This window comes from Malassezia restricta, chromosome II (assembly GCF_003290485.1).
Source record: "Malassezia restricta chromosome II, complete sequence".
Taxonomy (NCBI): Eukaryota; Fungi; Basidiomycota; class Malasseziomycetes; order Malasseziales; family Malasseziaceae; genus Malassezia; species Malassezia restricta.
Genome location: NC_040194.1, coordinates 375311 through 398099, shown reverse-complemented (window position 1 = coordinate 398099; position 22789 = coordinate 375311). Strand labels below are relative to the sequence as shown.

At 53.5% G+C, this 22789-nt stretch overlaps 12 protein-coding genes across 12 annotated transcripts; 6 read left to right on the top strand and 6 right to left on the bottom strand.

Moving 5' to 3' along the window:
* Nucleotides 1–69: 69 nt before the first annotated feature.
* MRET_1086 (large subunit ribosomal protein L29e) lies at nt 70–437 on the bottom strand (the record flags this gene model as incomplete). The annotated part of the gene is made up of 3 exons (XM_027627713.1): nt 70–165; nt 300–399; nt 436–437. Coding segments are annotated over 3 exons (198 nt in total).
* A 170-nt stretch (nt 438–607) lies between these two features.
* MRET_1085 (uncharacterized protein) lies at nt 608–1282 on the top strand (the record flags this gene model as incomplete). The annotated part of the gene is made up of 4 exons (XM_027627712.1): nt 608–693; nt 719–815; nt 843–1163; nt 1190–1282. 4 exons carry the CDS (start codon nt 608–610, stop codon nt 1280–1282), a joined length of 597 nt encoding a protein of 198 aa, XP_027483452.1.
* A 38-nt stretch (nt 1283–1320) lies between these two features.
* Nucleotides 1321–2229, top strand: MRET_1084 (mitochondrial distribution and morphology protein 12; the record flags this gene model as incomplete). The annotated part of the gene is made up of 1 exon (XM_027627711.1): nt 1321–2229. One exon carries the CDS (start codon nt 1321–1323, stop codon nt 2227–2229), a length of 909 nt encoding a protein of 302 aa, XP_027483451.1.
* A 14-nt stretch (nt 2230–2243) lies between these two features.
* On the bottom strand, nt 2244–4406 carry MRET_1083 (AHNAK nucleoprotein; the record flags this gene model as incomplete). Its single annotated transcript, XM_027627710.1, has 1 exon — nt 2244–4406. The coding sequence occupies one exon, from the start codon at nt 4404–4406 to the stop codon at nt 2244–2246; it is 2163 nt and encodes a 720-aa protein (XP_027483446.1).
* Nucleotides 4407–4530: 124 nt separating this feature from the next.
* Nucleotides 4531–5343, top strand: MRET_1082 (phosphatidylinositol glycan, class F; the record flags this gene model as incomplete). Its single annotated transcript, XM_027627709.1, has 1 exon — nt 4531–5343. The coding sequence occupies one exon, from the start codon at nt 4531–4533 to the stop codon at nt 5341–5343; it is 813 nt and encodes a 270-aa protein (XP_027483445.1).
* On the bottom strand, nt 5282–6994 carry MRET_1081 (poly(A) RNA binding protein involved in nuclear mRNA export; the record flags this gene model as incomplete). Its single annotated transcript, XM_027627708.1, has 1 exon — nt 5282–6994. One exon carries the CDS (start codon nt 6992–6994, stop codon nt 5282–5284), a length of 1713 nt encoding a protein of 570 aa, XP_027483448.1.
* Nucleotides 6995–7109: 115 nt separating this feature from the next.
* Nucleotides 7110–13808, top strand: MRET_1080 (cell morphogenesis protein (PAG1); the record flags this gene model as incomplete). Its single annotated transcript, XM_027627707.1, has 1 exon — nt 7110–13808. The coding sequence occupies one exon, from the start codon at nt 7110–7112 to the stop codon at nt 13806–13808; it is 6699 nt and encodes a 2232-aa protein (XP_027483447.1).
* MRET_1079 (L-2-aminoadipate reductase) lies at nt 13805–18214 on the bottom strand (the record flags this gene model as incomplete). Its single annotated transcript, XM_027627706.1, has 1 exon — nt 13805–18214. The coding sequence occupies one exon, from the start codon at nt 18212–18214 to the stop codon at nt 13805–13807; it is 4410 nt and encodes a 1469-aa protein (XP_027483411.1).
* Nucleotides 18215–18327: 113 nt separating this feature from the next.
* Nucleotides 18328–19015, top strand: MRET_1078 (uncharacterized protein; the record flags this gene model as incomplete). Its single annotated transcript, XM_027627705.1, has 2 exons — nt 18328–18841; nt 18876–19015. The coding sequence occupies 2 exons, from the start codon at nt 18328–18330 to the stop codon at nt 19013–19015; spliced, it is 654 nt and encodes a 217-aa protein (XP_027483412.1).
* Nucleotides 19016–19017: 2 nt separating this feature from the next.
* MRET_1077 (cytochrome c oxidase assembly factor 6) lies at nt 19018–19392 on the bottom strand (the record flags this gene model as incomplete). The annotated part of the gene is made up of 2 exons (XM_027627704.1): nt 19018–19104; nt 19129–19392. The coding sequence occupies 2 exons, from the start codon at nt 19390–19392 to the stop codon at nt 19018–19020; spliced, it is 351 nt and encodes a 116-aa protein (XP_027483416.1).
* A 131-nt stretch (nt 19393–19523) lies between these two features.
* On the top strand, nt 19524–20942 carry MRET_1076 (L-threonylcarbamoyladenylate synthase; the record flags this gene model as incomplete). The annotated part of the gene is made up of 1 exon (XM_027627703.1): nt 19524–20942. The coding sequence occupies one exon, from the start codon at nt 19524–19526 to the stop codon at nt 20940–20942; it is 1419 nt and encodes a 472-aa protein (XP_027483422.1).
* Nucleotides 20943–20969: 27 nt separating this feature from the next.
* MRET_1075 (calcium calmodulin-dependent protein kinase) lies at nt 20970–22676 on the bottom strand (the record flags this gene model as incomplete). The annotated part of the gene is made up of 1 exon (XM_027627702.1): nt 20970–22676. The coding sequence occupies one exon, from the start codon at nt 22674–22676 to the stop codon at nt 20970–20972; it is 1707 nt and encodes a 568-aa protein (XP_027483423.1).
* Between the last annotated feature and the right edge of the window lie 113 nt (nt 22677–22789).

Here is a 22789-nt window from a genome sequence, read left to right as displayed (position 1 = left end):
CATCTTGCGCAGCTGTGGCCACAAGACGTGCTCCACGCTTGTATACACACACTACCGCATACACGATACTTAAGCCGATGACTTGGCAGCGGCACGGGCCTCACGCAGAGCCTTCTCCGAACCGTGCTTGGCGTAGCGCTGGTTGCGCAGGAACTTGGGGTCCACCTGTAGGAGTTAGTATGCATATTCAGGGATGAAGCACTCGCTCAGGCGGTCGTGACTAGGGTGGGATAGGCGACATGGCTTCCGACAGCCCTCGTCGCGATCTCGGCGAGTGCCTTCGAAGAGCAAATACGTACACCACGGAGGTTAGGGTAACGGTTCGTCCTGGGCTTCTTAATACCGTTACGGTGAGCCTTGCTCGTCTGGTTGTGGTTGGTATGGTTCTTCGACTTCGCCCTGTTACATTAGCACGCCGACATGCTCTGTACGTACATGTTGAGTCGGTTGGTGAATGGAACAAACGAAGCCGGCGACGGACGAAAAGCCTGGGAAATTGCCGCAGTAGTACATCACGTGATGTAATGGAGGGGAGATGATCCTTGTGACGCACCTCCATACCGACGTGGAGACGCGTGGGGCCTGCAGCGCGCGTCGTGCATCCGAGATGGCCGAGGCGGCGGATCCAGAGCGGCTGGTCCGCATGCGTGCGGCGTTGGAAAAGTTTTTGGGATTGATTGACCACAAGGCCACGTACGTGTTTTCCACTTACATGCAGTGCCAAAAACTTCTCGCGAGTCCTGCCGCAAGTGGACCCGATTGCCGTAGAAAAGGCGCGTTTGCAGTTCCTCCAGGAACTCAAGACAGACATACGAGTACGTGTTGATGACTGCTGACGCCAGAATGACCTGGAAACACTTATATCCAAATATGAACTTTCACAGCGACTCCAGGAGCTGGAGGAGTTGACAGCCGAGGCAGACAAACGACAGCACAACGCATTCGCCGACCTGAAAGATGTGTGGCGCCCCGACTTGGATATTCAGACGGCGATCCGTGCACGTGTGAGCGCTGATCAGGCACCGCGTATCGAGGCATTACAGGCGGAGCTAGCTGAGCTACAAGAACAGAACCGTGCATCCGAGGAGCGACTGCACGGCACCGAGGCGCAGATCGATGCAGTGCGTTCGAATGTCACGAGTGCCCTGGAAATGCTTGACAAAGTACGTATACCAAAGCTGACGCTCAGCTGCTGGTCAGTGTGTCTATCAATGCTCCCGAAGATGAGCAGGCATTGCGCGCCATGCTGGATGCGCTGCTCACTGAGTTGGGTCCCGTGTAGTGGTAATAGACTCCGACCCTCCACTTTGCTGGTGGACCATGTCATTCCAGCTGGACTGGCAGGGGCTGGAGCAGTCGTTTGCCGACTCGCTGTGCGAGCGACTCAACGCGTTTCTGTCGGGTGCGACCCTTCCATCCTTTTTGGGTCCGACGCGTGTGCATGCACTGGAACTGGGATCGGAGGCACCGGACATACAGGTCATACATGTGGGTGACGTGTGGCGTGAATTTCGAGAGGCAGAAGCACAAGCATCGGTTCACGCCCAGGCTCAGGAAAAGTGTACACGGTCATCCACGCCGCCACCACGCTTGCCGATGCGTCTTCGCACGTTCCGTCACTATGAGAACGACGAGATGCCCTTGTCGGTGCAGGGCAGTGGTGATGGTGATAGTGTGCTGACGGATATCGACGATGCCTCGTCGCACCGATGGAGCGATGTTGACTCAGACGTTGGCACCAGTGACATGTCTTGCACATGGGAAGAGAGAGCGCGTGAGCAAAGCATACCGTCGATGCAGCTGCACTTTAGTGTCCAGTGGCTCACGTCGACCATTCGACTGTCGCTCACATCGTCACTTCAGATTGCCTACCATGACGACACCGTCATGAGCTTGCCCATCAGCCTCATTATCACTGGCTTGGAACTCTATGCGCAAGCGATCGTTGCGGTGGATGGTGTTTCAAATTGCATCCACGTTAGCCTCACAGAAGACTCTACGGAGCCATGCAGCGCAGATGGTCTGCGGCAGGTCTATGATGCAAGAATCCGCGTCCGGCACCAAGGCCAGCGCATCCTACCCTACCTCGGCGTGGAGAGCCAGATTGGCGAGCCCGTGAAGCATGTGTTGGAAAACGTCGGCAAAGTGGAGCGCTTTGTGGGTGACATGTTGCGGCAATGGCTCGAAGACGAGCTGGTGTATCCGCACTTTTATACATTCTATCTCTAGATACCCCTGCACGCCTAGCGCGTCCGTGTAGCGCGGGAGAAAATACCGCGGCGCTGTGTCGCGTCATGCCGGGAGGCGTGTTCAGCCATATAGTCGTTAATCGCCCGGACATCATCGCCTTGGCTCTTGGTGAGGTAATGACGAGCGGTGGCATCGTCAATGTCTGGTAGCGCGTCCCGCACGCGTGTAAGAGCTGCTGAAAAGGCTGGATCCGGAGGCGCTTGACTAGCCGAGCGCTGAACTATGCCCAGACCCATAGGCACACTGCCCGACGTCGAGGCAGCCCCTAGGGTGCGGGCAGAGAGGGAGCGGTTCATGACACTGGATGCATTCGGCGACGTATGTGATGTAGGAGGTGCGGCCGTCGTGGGCGTGCGCTGACGAGAGGGTGTGGGGGACGCTGCGGTATTGGGTGTCAGCAGGTCGCGGCCGCGCTCCAGCTGGTTCATAAGAAAGGCCGTCGACGACTGCATGATCGAGGATGAGGCACCTTTTCGCGGCGAGACACGAGCTAATGAGATGCCGGGGTCGGCATGAGCGGCACTCTGTGCCTTGGCAAGAAGTGGATAAGGAATGTTGGATGGCAAAGGGAGTTCATTAGGAGTTTCTTTCGGATCATCGGGACGCGGCGACAATGTGGCTTTGAGTTCTTCCAGTTGCTGTTGCTGTACTTGGCGCGTTAGTACATCTGCCTGATTAGGGCGTTGAGACTTGACCTGCTGGATCCACACATCTAGATGCGTGGGCCGCGTCATGAGATCAGTCATCGCATCGCCAAATAAACGGGCGCGTTGACTTGTTGATACCGAGTCGTAATTCAGATTCGATGTGATGTCAAAGGCATGAGGCCACCACACATTGTAGCCGTACACGTCAAGACGATGCTCCGGCGCGGGTGGTACGTCTGACTTGGTCGATGGCGTGCGTGTCAAGGGTGTGTTGGGCTCGGTAGGCGTAAGTGTGCTGGCTGGCTTCACAGCAGGCTGAGGCGGATCGGGGGGCAGCATCGACTCGAGCGTGGATGGATGGCTCGGAAGGCCATGGGAGCCGCCCTGATACGGTGCATGGTGGTACGACACGGACACGTCGTCCAGTCCCCTGATAGGCTCATTCGTGTCCATGCCCAGATCTGTGAGGGCCGATGCAAACGAGTCAAACATGTCTCTCAGCGTATCTTGTAAGAGAGGTGATTTGGGTGTCTGGAGCCAAGGATCTGTGGGCGCCGGAGGTGCCGATGTGGGCGAAGTAGTAGGCGCGTCATTCGATGGTGGCACATCAGGCCCTGGAGGCTCCGCCTTGTGCGACTCAGCTCCTGCCGGATCGTCCGAGTACGCCGAGGCGGTGGAGTTACTGCGTGACAGGCCGATATGTTCGTTATGAGCCGAGTCTTGCTGAGCGTCGTTTGGTAGCGACCAAAGCGGACGTTCCGGCGTGTGAGGTGAAGATGACAATGACACCAGCGAATGTGCGACTCTATCATCAGCGATATGAGCTCTTCGTGATGGCATAGGCGATGAGACGGAGCGTTGTGATGGCGGCATACTCCGGCCTTTGTGCGGCGCAGAGGATGTGCCCGGTAGACGCGCACGGTGCTCATCGTGTTCAGCATGGCCACCAAGATGCGATAGTATAGTGGGGGGTTGGCTTGCATAGGTGCTTCGCAGGGATGCGGCCCTGGACACCGGCGAACCCTGGTCAGCGTGTTCTAACGATGAGAGGAGGGATGCTGTATCGCGCGTCATATCGATAGCATGCTCGCTTGCTGTACTAGCAGCATCATTGTCGGATAAAACAGCCACGTTCGATGCGTGCGATGTGCGCGATACGTGCCTGGGCGAATCAGATGCAGCTGAGGCAGCACGAGGCCGAGTTATGGCGGCATTACGTTTGAGACGGGCCGCAGACCGTCGCGGTCGGGCTTCAGGCTGGGCAACGTGCAAATTAGAGAAACCTGTGAGAGGGGACGCGAGCATCGTCGGTGATCCGAGTGTTGAGGCAGGAGCAGATGCCACCCCGTTCGTCGAGTCCACGCCGGAAAAGGAATGAGCGGTGTGGGGCTCAGCGGCAGACAAATCTTGCGTCGCATGAATCTCTTGGACGAACGAGGTGTCCAACTGGGTCACTGCGCTCATGTAGTCCGAGATGGATGGATCAGCTGCTTTCTCGACGTCGCTCATCACCCCGTGTCGTCGCCCGGCTACCGCCGGATGGAGGTGAGACGGCACGGTGAGGGTTCGTTGACTAAGCCGCGACAGACGCGCGTCCTGGGAAAAAGGGCCCCTTTTCGCGTGCACGTACGCCATGCCACGATCGATATGGCCGGTGCGGCACACCTTTGACCTCGCGCTGATCTTGTTCGTGCTACAGCCGACGCTTTTGGTGTTCACGTTGGTCGACTTTGCACGTACATCGGAGAGCACCACGTTCCTCGGCCAGAGCTTCGCGTACCTGTCCAGGGTACTTCGACCCGGCCAACGCGCGTCGAATGTGGACAAGACTTCGCTCGTATGGGAGGCTATGCACAGTCTATTTGGCATCGCCCTCACGCAGGCGTGGTATTGCGTACGAATGAGTGGATGGCTTAGTATGGCCGAAGGATACGAGCGGAAGGAAGACGCCGCGGCACTGAAGCGGCGCCGTATACCTATTCGTGCCCAGGTCGAGGCCATTGTGTTTTCTTCATTCTCGCTACCGCTGCTGTGGGCCCTATCAGCTAGCATCATATTCGCTCTTGGTGCGCCGGCGAATACAGCCTACTTTGGCACCGCCATTCTTGCGGCGCATGTCACGCTTCTGGGCTTGTGGCCCGTTTCTCACATTCTCGGCCTACCACCTTCTCCCATGTGGTCGCGAATCCTGGCTGCACCATCTCATGCTACGCCCGGTGAGATACTGGTGCTCGTGCCGAGCGCGTGTGCTTGCCTCGGTGCCGCACTTGGTGCATGGGCACAGGCCCTTGACTGGGGCCGTCTGTGGCAGACGTGGCCGCTACCCAGCATGTACACCTCGGCTATCGGACTCGTGGTGGGCCATCTACTTGCTTTCGTCATGGCTATGTGGCAAAGGCCTCGGATGGAATCGAGCCGGCCGCCTGCAGCGAGGCAAACACGTTGACAGCACGCGTCATGTCCCAACCATTCTCCCCGAGGCACTGCACGGCATATGGGTACGTCAGCTTGGTCTGCGCCGAGAGCTCCAACGACATGGCATGCTGCTCGGGTGTCAGACCCGGCGCTGCGGAGGGGCCCATCGGCAAGGCATTTGGCTGGAACGCTGATTCGCGTGAATAGTGCCGTAGGGTCAGCATATCACTCACAATGACACACGGCCAGCCTAGCTGCTGTGCTGGTGACGCGGGAGGCGCGGGCGCCACTACGAAGACACGGTCAAAGGATCGGATGCCTTGAGAGGGTGCCTCGCAAAACTCGCCATGCACATTGATAAAAAGAAGCGCATCTGGTCGCTCTGTTGCACTCGTCTGAGCCTTGACATCGACGTTCGGCAGCAGCCATGCGTCCACGACAAACTTGCTCGCATCGTGCAAAGGATGCATCGTAATGGGTAACCTCTTAAGAAATGCAACGATGGCTTCTCCGCCATAGTGCATACTTCGTAACAGCGGCTTGACATTGTGCGTGCGCATCAAATTTCGTGAGCCCAGCTCGATGTACTTGTCAAATGTCAAATCCTTTTGGTGCGGCATGGTATGCATCAGTCGCTCCGCACGCGCTCGTGGTGGTGGACTCGAATTAATGCTGTATGTGAACCGCGCATTCGAGCTGTACACAGGTCCGAGACGCGTGCGATCCTGGTCATAGGCTGAAAAATACAGGGAGAGAAACTCAGGCACGACCTGCTTGGCATCGCCATCCACAAAGCCAGGTCGCGTCTGCACACAAAAGTGCCGGAGCGGCACCTGTGACGCTTCAGGCCCAGCCTTTTTGTGACCGCGGCCCTGAAACAATTGCGAAAAGCCGCGCTCGACGTCCATGACCGGCTTCATGTCAAGAATACGTAGGTCCGGAAACTTGACCAGCACATCGCGGCGGTATCCATCTTCATTGCCACCTTCCACAGCGTTTTGTTGGAGTGGATTTCCTAATAACACCAGCTCTTGCAGGGCATGCAAACCATGTCGTTTGGTGACGAGCACATCAAGATCACGCACCCAGCGTAGGTCATTGCGCTCAAGCGATAAGTTTGCGAGTTTCGGGATATATTGTCCAAGCAAAGCGAGGGGCTGTAGGTTTGTCCATGCATTTCCTGCCAGGGACAGAGTCGAGAGGGTGGGGAACATGTCTGCACTGAGTTTCCACAGCGCCGTGCCAAGATCACGATGAGCACCAGGCGCACCAGGCGGCACTATATTTGCTTCAGATAAAATAGCATCTTGCTGCATGTTTTCGAGGTTGAGCAGGTTCATGGATGCATTCCAGCGCGACGTAAGAAAACGTCGCAGCGTCTCGACAACGTTCGTCTTGGGCGACACGTCTGACGCTTTGGTCAAAGCATGCGAGCCCAGCACTGCACCTTTTCGTGCATTCGCCGGTCGTATCCCGCTGTTCACATTCATAGCGGCCTTGCGATTCACTGCGCCCCGTCGACCGCCATGCGCCGGATCTGATCGTGCCATTTTCCGGCGCTGGGCACGCGTCATGCTCTCACCAATCTGACCATCATCGTCGACCGTCATGGAATCATCTTCCATCAGACCCGCCCCACGTAAAGCCCGCGAGACGAGCGGTTTGTGCGTTCGCTTTGGCATGCCTTCGGGGGAGTGCAACGAGTGTTAAGCGGTGGATGCGACTTTTTCTGAGCTGACTAATCGCTCAGAGGAGGACTGACCATGCATGACACACGTCTTGTTCTGGGCTGCATTGATGGACCAGGAAGAGGAGGCGCAGGTCGTGATCCCCGATCTCGAAGACGAAGATGTCCTAGGAAGCTGCCTCGATGCGACTTTAAATAATGGATTCTCCAGTCCGAATGGGCTACCAACAGATCCGCGTTCTGCCGACATCTCGGATGCCCAGCACCTTCCGCCACCGTTCCCCACACCGTCTTCCTCCTCGATACCCATTTCCACAAGCAAGCGCACTCCTGGAAAGCTGCTTCATTTTCGTACAGCATCTCTCACTGCAGATGAATCTGCGTCTATTTCCGCCAAAAGCTCATTGCGCTTTGGCTCTTCGTTCTCCAATGCTTTCCAAGGTATGGACTACTTTCAGTCACCCGGCCGTTCAACGGACGCACTGCACAATTTTTCATTCCCAGTCAAGAAGCCTTCATTTGCAAGTTTGCGTGCAGCCATCAAGGGCCAGCCATCGACGCCCACACACAAGGAGCCGTCTTCAGATGCTGGGCCTTCTCCTTTGAGTCGCTCTGCTGACATATCGGCGGTTTCATCGAGCCTAATGCAATCGACAAGCACGCCTTGGTCAGTCAAGTGGCATAAAAAAGGAGCGTCACAAGACGGGTCCCTCTCTGGTCCACTGAATTTGAGCCCCACACGACCGATGCGCCCCCAACACGCTCACAAAATCTCACAAATGTCGGACATGTTGGCCGATGGAATGCCTGTGTCGCCACTAGGCAATGTGGCTTATCCCACATCACACGATATGCTGTCCTCACCTGTGGAAGATGTCGATGCTTTGCATATGCTCTCGCCGTTCAGTACTACTCCGTCTGCAGAGCCCATGACATATGCCATGCGGCAGATATTTGCCCGTTTCCAAGCGTTAGCTGATGATGCACTGCATGCTGTACTCGTAACGCAGCAGGACTGCGACGTTCTTTCCATCCTTTTTCCAACCCAGGCGCACCGCACGGGCTGGGACGATGTGCTTTCGACCATGGCGAGTCTTGCTCGTCATAATAGACCTCTCGTGATCGAGTCGCTGCTTACATGGCGGTCCGATGTACTGGACCATCCTCTGTCTCTTCGTCCTACGCATAGGCGACCCAGTGATGCGCTCTCCATTTCCAGCATCAACAGCGTCGCTGGCGACGTGCTTCATCGCCGACGAGCACTAGCTTCAACATACTTGACCAGCCAAGCACTGCTTGTGACTGTCCCACCCGGCACAAATGACCGCATGGGTGACGAAGAAGAGGACCCTGCGATGAATGAATTTGTCACGACCGTTTTCCAATTTCTACACCTATGCTCGATGGACCGCGAGAGTGAGCGTGGCTCACAGACGCGGCTGCATACTTCGCTGCAGCAGCAATGCTTTGATGTCGTGGCGCGTCTGATAGGCGAATTGTCTCGACATTGTCTGCCGATGCTAGGCGCCCAATTCGTCTCGATCCTGCAGCAATCAAGTACTGTGGTCGTGTCCCGTGACAATGAGCTACTGACTGAAGCTGCCGTCCTGGGCATGCGATACCTGCGCATCATCACCTATCCAATGGATGTATTTGAAACCGGTGCCGAGTTTTTGCAAGTGCTCGCACGATTCTTTGTTCACTCGCATGGGTATCGGATCAAACGTGCTTTTGCGCGTGTGCTGCACACGATTATTGAGCCCGTGGCTCGTACAGCGTCAGCTGAGCTATTTCATCCGACTTGGATGGATGCTATGGCAACGCTCATGCCAAAGACCCAAGGCATGGCTATGCGTGCGCGCTACTTCGGTACGGCTTACCCCTTGTGGACTGTGGCTCTTTGTGCTTCGCCGCCAGATGTGCTTGTAGATCGCTGGTTTCCCTGTGTCGAGGCTGGCTGGTCGCGTATGCGTGAGCGAAAAGATACAGAAACGCGTGCCATGGTATATGCTTGTGCGGCTCAGTTGTTCTGGGCCTACCTGTTTCGATGCCATGAGGGCACCAATCCCACGCAGCGTCGCCTCGATGCATTCTTCGGACTGTGCTTACCGCCTGTGCGCTCCAACGTTTCACCAACAGACGTTTGTGTGGATTCGTGTGTCGATATGTTGAGCGCGGCTTTGTACCGACAATTTGAATATACATACCCCTTGATTCTCGACATGCTACGGCATACAAGTCTTGACAAGAAGTCGGCACCTGCCGTGTTTCAGCCAGACTTGCTGCAGCCTGTGCGGATGTGCATTGCTATCCGTTCTGTGGCTCGCACACGTCATTACTACGTGTGTGGTGAAATGCCGAGTCTGCCCGGAGCTGCATTACCATCGATGGAAGAACTGGCGATCGAACCTGAGGGGTCTGTGGCGGTTCCCAATGCACATGTTGAGCAGGTCCAGATGCAATTGGATGCGGTTATGACACAAATTGCCTTGCATTGCGACTACCTTTTGAAAGACCTCACGGTTCTCGATGGTCAAGTGCCCTTAGCTCCAGGGACGAATGCGCCTCATTTACCAACCACGCCTGGATCTGAACCTTTCGAAGTTCGCACGCACGCTCAAGGTGCATTTACCGTGGCTTATGCTGCTGAGCACCAGCCGTATCTCGATCTGCTTCGTACCTGCATCGAAACATGGCCACGCTGCATGTCCCACTCGGTAAGCAAGGCTACATGTCACTCTCTCCTCTTTCGCGGACTATTTTGCGTCGAGCCTCGTGTCCAGCAGGCAAGCGCAGCTGCTCTCTCGCGCATTGCTCGTGGTGGCGAAGAAGCGCATTCGATTCTGCGGGCGCTTCTGCAATGGCTTTTTCGCAAGGATGGCGTTGTCTGGGAGCTTCAGTCCCATGCTGATGTACTTGTTGCACAGTTCGCCCAGGTTGCAGACGTAATGGTTTCATTGCTTGAATTGTGTGGCACTGAAACACCACCTCCTGACGAGCTCGAGACGGGTGCCTGGTTGCTGCTCTGCGTCCCCAGCTCTGTTTTGCGACATCGAACAACGCGTCTCTTACTGCACCACACATCCTTATCAGAGTTTTATACGAAGTTTTTCATGCGCCCATGTACTGACTTTATCGACCAAAGCACGTCATCACAGCTTTCTGCATCGCAACGCGCTCGCATTGCAAAGTGGCGCGATGCTGGCTCAGCGTACCCCCTCAATCGTCTTGCAAGCTCGAGCGAAAATGGCACTTTGTGGTCTGCAGCACTCCCGCGTGTTCTTCAGCACTTGGAGCAAAGGGCGCCGCACTTAACTGAACAGCTATATGTCCTGCTTCTCGGCGCAGTCCAGCGTCTCGAGCCTAGCATGGCGTCCATTGCACGCCTGCGCAAAGGTACGGCGCAAGTCCCTCTCACACTCACGTTCTTGCGGCAGATATGGCGCATGTACGTGCTGGCCTTGTGCACTGTCTGTCGAGCTCATACCCAGCACATCGCTCTGCTCATGCCGTACCTTGTGTGTGATGACTATGATCTGCAGTCGACTGCCGCCGAGGCCCTGAGCCATTGCCATGCGCTTGCATATCCTACCCTCATTTCCGCGCTCTCCCACCTCTTTGACAACATGCATTGGCCCGTCCGTCTGTGTATTGGTCACATACTTGCCCAAACGACAGCCGCTCTCACATCGGCATCTTCCTTGGCGCCATGGCTGCTAACGTGGATCCATCAGACCATGCACATCTTACAATTCGACTTGGCACCTGATGTGCAAGTGTATCGCCTACGCCGTTATTTATGCATGGTGCTCGCTGGTTTTTACTCAAGCCTAGAGGCTGAGCATGCAGCACATGTCTTTCCCGTGGAACTGCGCATGCGTCTCCTCATTGTGCTGCACGACTGGCGCTCTCTACAAGATGCTTCACGTCTTGCTGCCCAGCTTTCTGCCGCATTGGAACGGACGGCGTCGAAGCCGAAAGACAAGATCATTGTGTCGTTACGTCACGAACTGCATTTGCTCGCACTCTGTGCTGAAGATGCAATGGCTGCATTATGTGCTGGCGGCTTCGATTCCACGACAATGGATACCTCCCCCGTGCTTACATGGCTATGCGAGATGCTTGCTGCACCTTCGTCCCATACACGCGATACAGCGCAACGTGGACTGCGTGCTCTGCTCATGCACAATCCTTCAAACGCTGTGGTACTGGACACTGTCGTGGCGTATTGCTATCATGACCTTTCTCAATCCCATGCAAGTCGCACGGCATTTGCTGTATTATGTGACACATACCCACATCTTGAGATGCCCGCAGCTCACATTGTATGTCTCTCTCTATGTCTTCTTGCCCATCCCGATGTTCATCTGCGTACACGCGCCCTAAATATGCTTGAATCATTCACTGACCGCCAATCCACGCCAGTATCACTTATCTCCATGTCCCCATCTGTTCTTTCTTTTCATCCGGCTGTGTATCTCGACGCTCAATCCTCTATCTCACAGCTTCTTTCTCATGCTACTGTTATAAACGCGCTTGCCGAGTGGACGCGTCGTATTGACGATATTCCCCCATCTTTCCACGAGCCTGTCCTTACGCTTATACCCCCATGGCTCCGAGCTGCATCTTTGGGGAACGAGAGTGATGCACTGGTACATCTTGTAACTCTGTCTCACCTCTTCGGTCGCGCACATCCGCTCGCCGTGCGAAATCTGTGGCAAGCAGTGGGATGGTCTACAGCGGATACTCATGCCCTCCTACATTTTCTACACACGCGCACATTGCACTATCGGAGCTTCGAATTCTTGGAGGTGGCTCGTCTGATTGTCGCAAATCTGCCTCCGGCAGCTAGGCAAGTCGCCCAACATGCTTTGCTCGAATCCATGGTTCCTGAAGCTGCCATCCCTTATTCCCCCTCTGGCATCTCTGCTCTCTCGATTGATGCTTACTTCCCTCCACCAGGCACTGAGCTCATGCCACTTGCACCCACTCTCATCTCGCTTTTATTCTTTGGCGAGTGTGTAGATGCGTCGCTACTGCGTCACGAACGCCTCCCGATTGTTCTACATCTGTTATGCATGTATTTGGATGGTACATCTTCTGCTCTGCACAGCAGTATCCTGCGTGCGGCCGAGCAAATCCTCAGTGTGTTACCCACTCGCATCGAGCTGCAGACAAACCTTTTTTTGGCTCTTCGCTCAGCCCATGCTATGAGTCGTATCGATTTGGTGACATATGGAGCGATGCATGTTCCCCAAAAGCTTGAAGTGCTTGTCAACGTCCTGTGCGATGCAGTAGAGCGGCACGTCATTCCCATTCGTGATGTATGGTGTGATGTTGCTCAGTTCTGGGCAGTCAATGCGCCAGTGCGTCGCATGGCATGCCGTTCGCTTCAAGTGATGCGAGCTCTGCGTCCAACATATGCCATTTCAGCCGTGCCTAGCTTACTTGCGCGTCTTGCAGAGACCCTACCTTCGTCTGAAGCTATGCCGTATACGCTCGAGTTATTAAGCACACTTGAAGCGATCATCCCTACGGCGGTCCCCGAGGTTCTTGCACCTATTTTTTGGGCCGTCGCAGCATGCGTCCAGACAACGTGGATACCAGTGTTTGTGGCAACTGTGTCATTACTACACACGTGGATGGACCATATCGACATGTCCCTATCAACGTGCAATACACTATGGACATCACGTCCCTCATCCTGGAATGTTTCAGCTGCTGGCATCCAGTGCGCTCTTGTTCGTGGGTTACGCCTCCCCCGTTGCGATGTCATGGTCTTACATCTACTAGAACGCATGGCACACATTGAGCATCCTGAACTCCTTGAAAGTACAATGCAGGACCGAGTTCTTACTCTTTTTACGGCTGCTTTACCGTGGTTTCTGCAAGCTTGCGAAAATGAAAAGTCAGCGCATCATGCTTTGGTACTGCGCCTGGGGGATGCTCTTACAAACCTGGCCAACAATGCTCAACGTTCTGATGTGGCACGTATTACAGCATCTATTGCCCGTGGGCGTTTCCGACGTGCCGATGATCTAGCTCGGCAGGCGGCTTTATCGATTGCTCTCGGATGTACACAACCGCGTGCAGTACATCTTGTCACACTCTTGGTCTTGATGCTGTACCACGAATCGGAGGACCTGTGCCGGCTTGTGCTCTTGGCTTTACCGCCATGCCTTCAGGCACTACAAGCCCAGGATATCTCTTCCCTTGTACCTGATGTGCCGCTGGATCCACTTGTGCGTTTGCTGCATTCACCGCTCGCTTCACTCGCACTCGATGTACTGCATTCACCCATTTTTGTTGACGAGTCTTCCACACCCACCCTACAAGTATGTGGCTGGACAGGTCTATCAGCTGAATCAGACGCACGCATGTCATGTTCCAATATGCAAGCTGTGTCTAAAACATGGTCAGTGCCAGATTCAGAACGCGGCGTTCTTGCATTTGTGCCAGACGGAGATGGAGACGCCGACGATGAACGAGACGAACTAGATACCTTGGCGAGTCAACTGGACGACTTGGCGAGCTTTTTCGTACAGGACAGCACGGAACCGCCATCTCCGCAGCCATCACAAGTTGCTAAGATCCTTGCAAGGTCAGCACGTCATTCCTACATACCTCAGCCTTCTCTCGAGACGACAACCAATTCTCTCGACGCATCAACCGCATCGTATGATACCATGTCTCTTGCTCCACAACCACTATCCTTTTCTACATACAGTCCGGACCCATTCTTGAGTGAAAGCACGAAAATATCAGCACCAATTGACGAAGCTTCCATCAAAAATGTAAGCCTACTTTAAACGGCCGCCGATCCACGGCCCATGGCTTGACGAGCCGCACCTTCCGGCAATGTTGGCAATGTTCGGGCCGATTTGGATGCGGGCGGAGGCAGGAAGCCTACAGCCACGAGCCACGACAAGTACAAACCGACAAGTGGCACATCTACCCCGCGTACAACGTCCAATTCGTGTGCCTCTGTCAGTAGTTTTGTAGTGTTGGCATCGTTTAGTTCAGGTGACTTGGTTGAAGTCGGCAAATCGTCCAGCACAAAGTGGAGAAGGGGGAACAGGGCGTTGGAATCGGCATCAAGGCCTGTGTTTCCTGCGGCTGCCGAGGCTAGGACATGGTTCTCGAGCGCTGTACGCCACTCTAAGTATTCGGCAGGCCGCACATTCCAGCCATATTCAATGAGTGCGCCAAGGAACTCATTGTACCGAATTGTCGGGTGCGAAGTCACATGGAACACTGCTGCATGCGTCTGACGGTTTTCGGGCCATTGAGTGGCAGCAAGCCCAGCTAACGACGTCACTCGAGCAACATGGTCAACAGGGACCATGTTGATTGTGTTGTTCATGTCTGGAATAAGGCCGAGCTGTGCACTACCCTTGATCAGACGGAATAAAAAGTCATCAGTGTTGGTGACCGCCGTCTTGCTATCACCAACCACATAACCAGGACGAATAATCACAGCGGCCAAGCCTCGCGAAGCAGCTGCCATCAACAGTCGTTCGGCAACCCACTTGGACTGTCCATAGCCGCTCTTGAGATCCGAGGCGCTGCCATCGAGTGGATCACTTTCCAACACACCTTGCGCCGATGTGTCCGAGAACCGAATGTAGTATTCCGTATCAAGAGCGGATGTTGACGATACAAACGCCACACTCTTTGGTCGACCCTCGTTGGCCAGTCGCATAACTGCCATGGTCGACAATACGTTTGCCGCACGCAGTTTGCTGTAAGGGTATACCCAGTGTACAAGTGCACCATTGTGTACAATGACATCAACTTCTTTGGCCAGATGCGCCCAGTCTTCGTCGTTGAGGCCCAGGTGCGGCTTGGACAAGTCGCCTACGACGGCCTGGACTCGGCCTTCTTGTTCCCATGCCTCGCGCCACAGCCCACGGCCAGCTAACGCATCGCGTAGACGCCGCTGAGCGCTACCAGCATCATTAGCACGGACGTGGACATACACCTTCTGGACATGGTTGCGCCTTTTATCGAGCAAGTCAGCCAAGACATAGGCGCCCAAAAAGCCGGTTGCACCCGTAAGCAACACGACACGTGGCTCTCCTGCGGGCGTTGCACGCATAAATGATGCAGGAAGCTCGTTTTCCAGTACTTGAGCATCTTTCGCATAGTCCAAGTCGCCCGATGAAGCATTCTCTTTGGCTGCATCAGGTGCAGCAACGAGAAAGTCAGTTCCGCCACTGCTAATTTTTTCCGTAGCTGCCGCAAGCTGAGCAATCGTTGGTGCGTCAAATACCAGACCTAAAGGCACATGCACACCCAGCTTATGACGCAGTTGGAAAACAAGGCGTGTTGCAAGAATGGAATGGCCGCCCAAGTCGAAGAACGATTCGTCAAGTGGCGCGGGATCGGCTAGGCCGGGCAGCAGCTGCTTCCATACCTCGGCGATGGCACGCTCAGTCGCTGAAAGTTCACGGGTTTCCGCTTGTGCGTTTGAAACCTGAGCCATGCGCTGAGCTAACACCGTGTCGGGAAATGGCAAGGCAGGTTTATCAACCTTACCATTCGGGTTCAATGGCATGCGCGCTAGGGGCACAAAGAGCGTCGGCACCGAATAGGACGGCAGCTTGAGCTTCAGAGAGTCACGAATATCCTTGATAAGGCGGTTATATTGTCGGATACGGCGCAGCAAGTCCCCGCTTGGTCCTGCAGGTAAACTTACATCATCTTCTCTCTCTTCGGGCGTGCTGTCATCCGTGGGTACGAAGTAGGACACTAATACTTTTTCTTCATCCTTGTCACGGCGCACAAGAGTGACATTTTCACGCACGCTTGGGTGGCGTGACAGGTGCGTATCAATTTCACCAAGCTCGATGCGGAAGCCTCGAATCTTGATTTGATCGTCTGCGCGTCCTGTGCATTCAACCGTGCCATCTGGCAGGTAGCGTCCCAGATCACCTGTGCGGTACATGCGGTCTCGGGGTCCTTTCCAAAACTGTCCTTCCGGTGTTCCTTGCAGCGTGTCAGGTATCTCTAAGCCCGTTGCGAGCCAGTTGTTCAGAAACTTTTCAGCCGTAACATCAGGTTGGCCCAAGTAGCCTTCTGAGAGTCCACCGGAGCGAACGTAGATCTCCCCAATCTCACCGACAGCACATGTTTCCTGTCTTGCATTTCGATTGACGACCAACAGCTGAACGTCAATCATACCCTGGCCGGCTGGCATAATATCCTTTTGCCGCTGAAGGAACGCCGGCTCCTGGCTTGCAGGCGGGATAGCAAAATACGAGACAGCCCGCTGTGTCTCGGTTGTGCCGTACATGTTAATGATGCGCACATTTTGAGCGAGAGCTTGAAGACGTGTGCAGTCACGCTTGGTGAGAATATCGCCCACAAAGAATGCATTACGCAACGTATCAATCGGCGTCGTTGCCTGAGCAGACAAGAGTTGACCCATTGCTGGTGTTAGATGTGTCACTGTAGCTTTCGAAGTAGCCATCCATGTCGCCAGACGTCCCGGAGTACCAATGTCCTCAGCTGTTGGAATGTGCAATTCAGCACCAAAGAAAATCGGCGTGAAAATATCGCGTTGAATTGGATCATGCGCAATACCACTTAGCATTGTGAAGCGGTCCTTTTCACTCAAGCCAAAACGCTCACCCATCCATGGGAAAAAGTGCGTCAGACTGTAGTGACGACCCTGAACACCCTTGGGAATACCTGTCGAGCCAGACGTGAAAGAAAGCGTCGCGATACTATCAGGTCCCAGCACAATGCCCGTTGGCTCAGAAGCCAGCACCTGTGCCTTATCCAGCACATCACCTTTGTCCGTGCTACCACCGAGCAATGCGCCATCGCTCCGAAGCTCCAGGGCCGGAATTTCCGTCCGCAGCTCCAATTCCTCTTGGATACAGCGACGGACTTGCTCATGAATCGTTCCCGCCTTTCGCAGCACGACTAAAGCACGCGGGCGTGCCACTTGCAGATAAATGTTTTGGCGACTAGGCGGGTATGATGGATCAATGACACTGAAAGTAGCCCCAGCTTTCAGCACACCCAGCACAGCCACAACAAGATCTACACCGCGGTGGGCGTAGACTGTCACGACTTCGCCACGCTGCACGCCCGACTGAAGAAGGTGATGCGCCACCACATTACTCGTGCGGTCTAATTCGCCAAAAGTGACTGTTCGCACTCGAGACGCAGGGGGCATCATGTCATCCGTAGAAACACTCTCCACGAGACAGCGTCGATCAGGAAACGATTTTGCATGGCGCTCCAGATAGCTCGTAATGGGGCCACGATAACCGCACCAATCAAGGTCCTTGCGAGGGTCAGGCAAGATATCAGCTTCAGCTTGTGCGCGGATGTGAATCTGACCCACAGGTGCCATGGGGTTCTTAGCAGCCGAATTGATGAGCTGCTCAAATTGATGCAAGATACCCTCGATGCGTCTGCCCGAGAACAATATGGCGTTATACGAAATGTGAACGGCCACCTCAGCATGAGTAGGAGCGCGAAATGCTGAGTGAAGGTGCTTTGGTGCCGTACTCTGTGCTGGACCTGCCTCAGCATTAACACTGGCTTCCGGTCCAGTGACAAACATCGAAAGGTCAGTTGTGGCATTCGTTTGCTGCATGAAGCGCTCCATTGATGTCGTCTCATCAAAGAACCGGACACGAAAAAGAGACTGGCTTGTTCCTGGGACAGCAGGTCCTTCCTGAGCAAGTCTGTCAGACTCAAGACGCTTGGCAATCTCGTCGTATGGCACTAAGTGTCGAATCGCCTCGGCTTCCACGGCTTGCACATGCTTCGCAACTTGCCAGAACGCATCTCCTGGTTCTATTTTGATACGCAAAAGCAGTGCTTCCCCTGAAGTAGGATGATTACTTGCCACCACCATGTCAGTATCGCCTGTGTAGCGGTGGATCAGGACGACCAACGCGGCCAGCAGCAGATGACACGCACGGGGCTGTTCATCCATACCTCTCGGCTCTTCAAAGCGCGATGATACCTCTTCGTCTTCATACAGCGAGAGACGCGCAAGCGCGCGACACGTGGATGGCGGCAGCACATACGACTTGAGCGCGTGCACCACGCGTGTGGTTGGTGGCCGTGGATAATCTAGGGGCAGAGCAAGTCGCGGAAGATTTCTAAGCTGTTGAGACCAGTATTCAAGATCATCTTGTGACGGGAAGCCATGCACTGGATGGCTTCTCGGAACACCTGTGTCCGTCGCCATTATGATCGAGAGCGAGAATGACTCGTATCAGAAGAAGCCACCGGACAGGAGGTTGAGCACGAATCACGTGTACCTCTACTCCACCTCCATCCAACACCTTGGGTCTCACTAGCATGTGGTGGCAGAGAAGCATCGCAGAATCGCCTGCATCATCCAAGAATGATTCGGCAGAATCATTGTACCAACCTTCAAAGATACCCAAAAGAGGAAATTCTCAGAGTCCTATCATCATGCCATTCAGCACCATACTTGTTGTCTCTGCTTTTGGATTTGGTTTCTTATCTGGTGTCATGAGTGGTGCGCGTCATACAGCTCTTGTGTATCTTGCCGAAAATGCACACAGACGACCAGAAACAGTGCAGGGCTGGTACTTTTATAACAAAACCAAGTATTACCGCATGATGATGGGTGGTGTAAAGCAGGGATCAAGAACGGGATTAAAGCTCACAGGCTGGGTCGGTGGCTGGTGCTTGCTTGACGTACTATCTGAGGATGCTCGCAAATATTTAGCTGAAAAACAGCAAGAATCTGAAATGCCACATGGCTCATTTGTAATATCGAAGCTTGGCCATTGGTCTGATGGCGCCCTAGCAGGTGCTGTGACTGGCTTGATCGGATCTATTGCCTGTGCGTACTTTTCTTTCATTGCTAACAGTAACAGATCGTCTATCAAGCCCTACGGTTCCACGCATGCTTCTTTTGGGCGCTGTAGCGGGCGGTGCGTCCGGTGCCTTACGTGATATCCGACTGTCGCTGATGCGTGGACAAGATCCTCGTCAGCAACGTAGAGAAACCTTGTAGCATTATCGCCTAGCTGCTCTGGCTTCAGCCTGTGCATAAAACAACTTCTGGCGCTCTTCCAGTACGCGCCGCTTGTTAAAGTACTCAATCTTTGGTTAGTCGTAGATACATACCCAGCTTGGAGCACACTTCTGTTCATATTGACGGCGCAACTGGATACATGGATCCGTTTTAAGCTCTTCCTCACTGCGTCTCAATCGCTCTTCTGGTGACCCTGGCGGATCAGCGAAAGAACCAGAGCCAAGTGGGCCCTTGATCCCTGTCATATCCGTGCCAGGAGGCGCTAATATAGAGTGCTTTGTGAGGCATTCATAATAAAGATCACGAGAGTCCCAGCATTGTTGCCGATTGTTGCGTGTCGGTGCTGGATTTGCCATGATCTTGGGGTGACTTTGTCAATGGCCAAGATGTGGGAGCGAGCCTATTTCTCCACAATAGTCTTGTGTGAGATGAGATTTTTTCAAAATCGCAATTTCGTTCCTCAGAGGCCACCACGGTACTCGATTGCATGTGGCGAGTGGGGTCATCATTTTTGCGTCGAGTATCATCCACCATGTCGAATTATAACACAAAGTTACTGCCGTTGGAGCGCGAGCTCGATACAAGTAAACCTGGCAATTTCGGCCTTGTATTTTCTAACGCCGACTCCAGCCCATCGTCGTCCTTTCAAGATCCTTGCGAAGTACTAGACGTGTCATTTACCTCAGATGTCTCTCAGCAGAGCATGAAAAAAGCCGCTGAACATATTCGCGCGGGAGAACTTGTCGCTTTCCCTACTGAAACCGTCTATGGCTTGGGTGCGTGTGCGCTGCGCACGGATGCAGCGGAGCGCATATATCGAGCTAAAAATCGTCCAGCAGACAACCCTCTCATTGTGCACATAAGCGACCTTCGTATGCTCTCTCGACTTGTGCCTAGAGATTTTCATTTAAACAAAGCCTGCGATGCTCTTATCAAAGCCTTTTGGCCTGGGCCCCTCACATTATTGTTTCCGGTTGGGCGCGACGAACAAGACGAACCTTACGTCCCAACAACTGTGACTTGCGATCAACCAACAGTCGGTATCCGGATGCCATCTCATCCAGTCGCACGCGCACTCATTGCCATGGCTGGCGTCCCGATCGCTGCACCATCTGCAAATGCATCAGGTCGTCCTTCTCCCACAACTGCCGAGCATGTGCTTGACGACTTAGGACAACGACAAGTTCTTTCCTACATTCTTGACGGTGGCAAATGTGATATTGGACTCGAAAGTACTGTAGTTGATGCAACAACCGTGCCAAACGAGGTCCGCATCCTACGCCCTGGCGGCGTATCAGTGGAACAAGTGGCACAAGTGCTTGATCACGCTGGCTTATCTGACGTTGCAATCCGTGTATATGGAAAAAATTTGCAGGGAAGCCCTCATGAAAATTTAAAACCCGCCACGCCTGGTATGAAATACCGGCACTACTCACCTGAGGCGCGCGTCATTCTTGTTCGACTATGCGATAATGATGCATGTACATCCATGAAGGATGTTTTGCAAGAATTCCTTTCGTCATTCTCAAGAGACCATGTGCCGCATGTGGGACTCATGTGTGCCCTTGACTCACCATTAGTTCAGCTCCTACAGGTGCCTGATCTTGTACAATGGACAAAGCAAGCCACCAAGGATGATTATCTTTCACCTGTGTATTGCACAGAACAGTTTCAATTGTGTTTCTATTCATTAGGGTATCAAGATGCACCTGACATTGCTGCAAGGCGCTTGTTTGATGGTCTTCGCACATTAGATGCATGCATACCATGGCGTGATGAGGCCCGAACATGTGACGTTATTATATCTGAATCACTTCCGGAGCATGGAGTAGGACTAGCGATCATGAACCGATTAAAAAAAGCCGCCAGTCGAACGATATGTGTACGGAAGAATGGGTCAGCATGACAAGATATACCCAAAACTGTACATGTATCAAGCTTGAATTCGCTCTGAAAAGGCATGAATACCTGTAGGCAATCTCTCATGATTTTTGAATCCAGGTGAGAATTTCCGCCGCTTGAGAATCGTGGCATGATCCATGGAGAGATGGAATTCATCTTTCGCACTCTTTTTCAGCTTTAGCCCTGTTTGCTTCACACGTGCGTCGTGCTTGTCCAAAATAACTTTAGCCGCCGTCTGCCCATAGCGTGCTGGGGCTGTAGCGATGTCGTCGGCTGTAGAATTAACACCCGCATAGTTGGGTAAACCAAATTTCGCGCACCGTTTGGTTTGTCGCATTTCCTCCTCAATTCGCTGAATGGCAAAGGCCACATCAAATGCCTCATGGAGATTCTCCTTACTATAAGGCGTCAATTGAGCTTTCACATCGTAATGGTCGTTCCCATGCAGCGACGCAAGCAATGGTGAGTCCACCGAAACGTCTTTACTCAGCTGAGACCAGGACTTCATGCGATACTGAGATAGTGGCACAGGAGTGGATGAGGGCATGCTCTTCTTCGAATTGACCCAAGGGTGTTCAAAGAATTGTGTGATCGTCAATCGCTTATTGGCATCCACGCATAAAAGTTTGCTCACGAGATCCTTAGCCTCATCGCTAATGTCGTCCCACCAAGGACTAAGGAAAGCATATTTTCCTTGTGATACTTTTTCAGAGAGAGCTTGAATCGATTCATCGTAGAAAGGCGGAAATCCACACAACAACGTATACAAAACGCAGCCGAGAGCCCACATATCCACACTGAGAGAATACTGATTGTTGCGAACAATTTCGGGAGCAGCATAACCCACAGTACCACACGGCGTTTTAGTCGCCTGTTGCCAGACAATCTTGCTGAGACCAAAGTCTGCAATCTTTATGCGGCCGATACCGCCGCCACCGACGCCAGGAATGAACTTTCCTTCATCCACCTTGCTTTCTTCGTCATATGGCTTACGATGAAAAGAATCGGAAGGGACCATATCAATTTGCTCAAACAGGAGATTTTCTGGTTTAATGTCGCGATGCACAATACCGCATTCCACATGCATGAATCTAATTCCCTCTGCTACTTGGCAGATGACATGTCGCGACAGCTCTTCGCTCAAGTAAGTGAGCTTGATAATTTGGTCAAATAGCTCACCGCCATTAACCATTTCCATAACCAAGAAGCAATATTCTGTCGTCTGAACAAAATCAAGCAGTTGCACGATGTTTTGGTGACGCAACCGTCGCATGATCTGCACCTCTTGCAAGATGGACGCGAGTTCAGGCGAGCGATTTTGAGCACGAATAGACGGATTTAGAGCGTCTTGACTTTTGTCTTCAAAATGAATCACTTTGACTGCCACATATGATCCTGTGACGCTATCAAAAGCTTTGTAAACCTCCGAGAATGTTCCGCTGCCCAGGACCTGAATGAGCTGGTATCTTGCTGGCAGTTCGTTGTATGTCGGAATTCGATTCTTAGAAGCAGCTGATTGAGCTGCCGCGTCTTCATTTTGAGCACGATATAGTCGATCTGCAGCTGCTGGTGCGATCATCTTCGACTCTGTTTGTGTGCTACTCATGGTATTGTTAATTGTCGTCTGTTGCGGTTGTGGTACCGGTAGGATTGTGGGAGTAGCAGTTGTATGAGCTACCATGGTAGGAATGGCTTGTTTCGAAAGAAAGGAGGTAGCATCAACTGCGCCCCCGTTCATGGTACTGTGAAGCGGCAAAGCTATACCGCCGACGCTCGTCAGCCAAAATTTGAACAGCATTTCAAAAAATCTTTCCATTCCGGACTGGTTTCTTCTCGCTTATTGGAGGAACC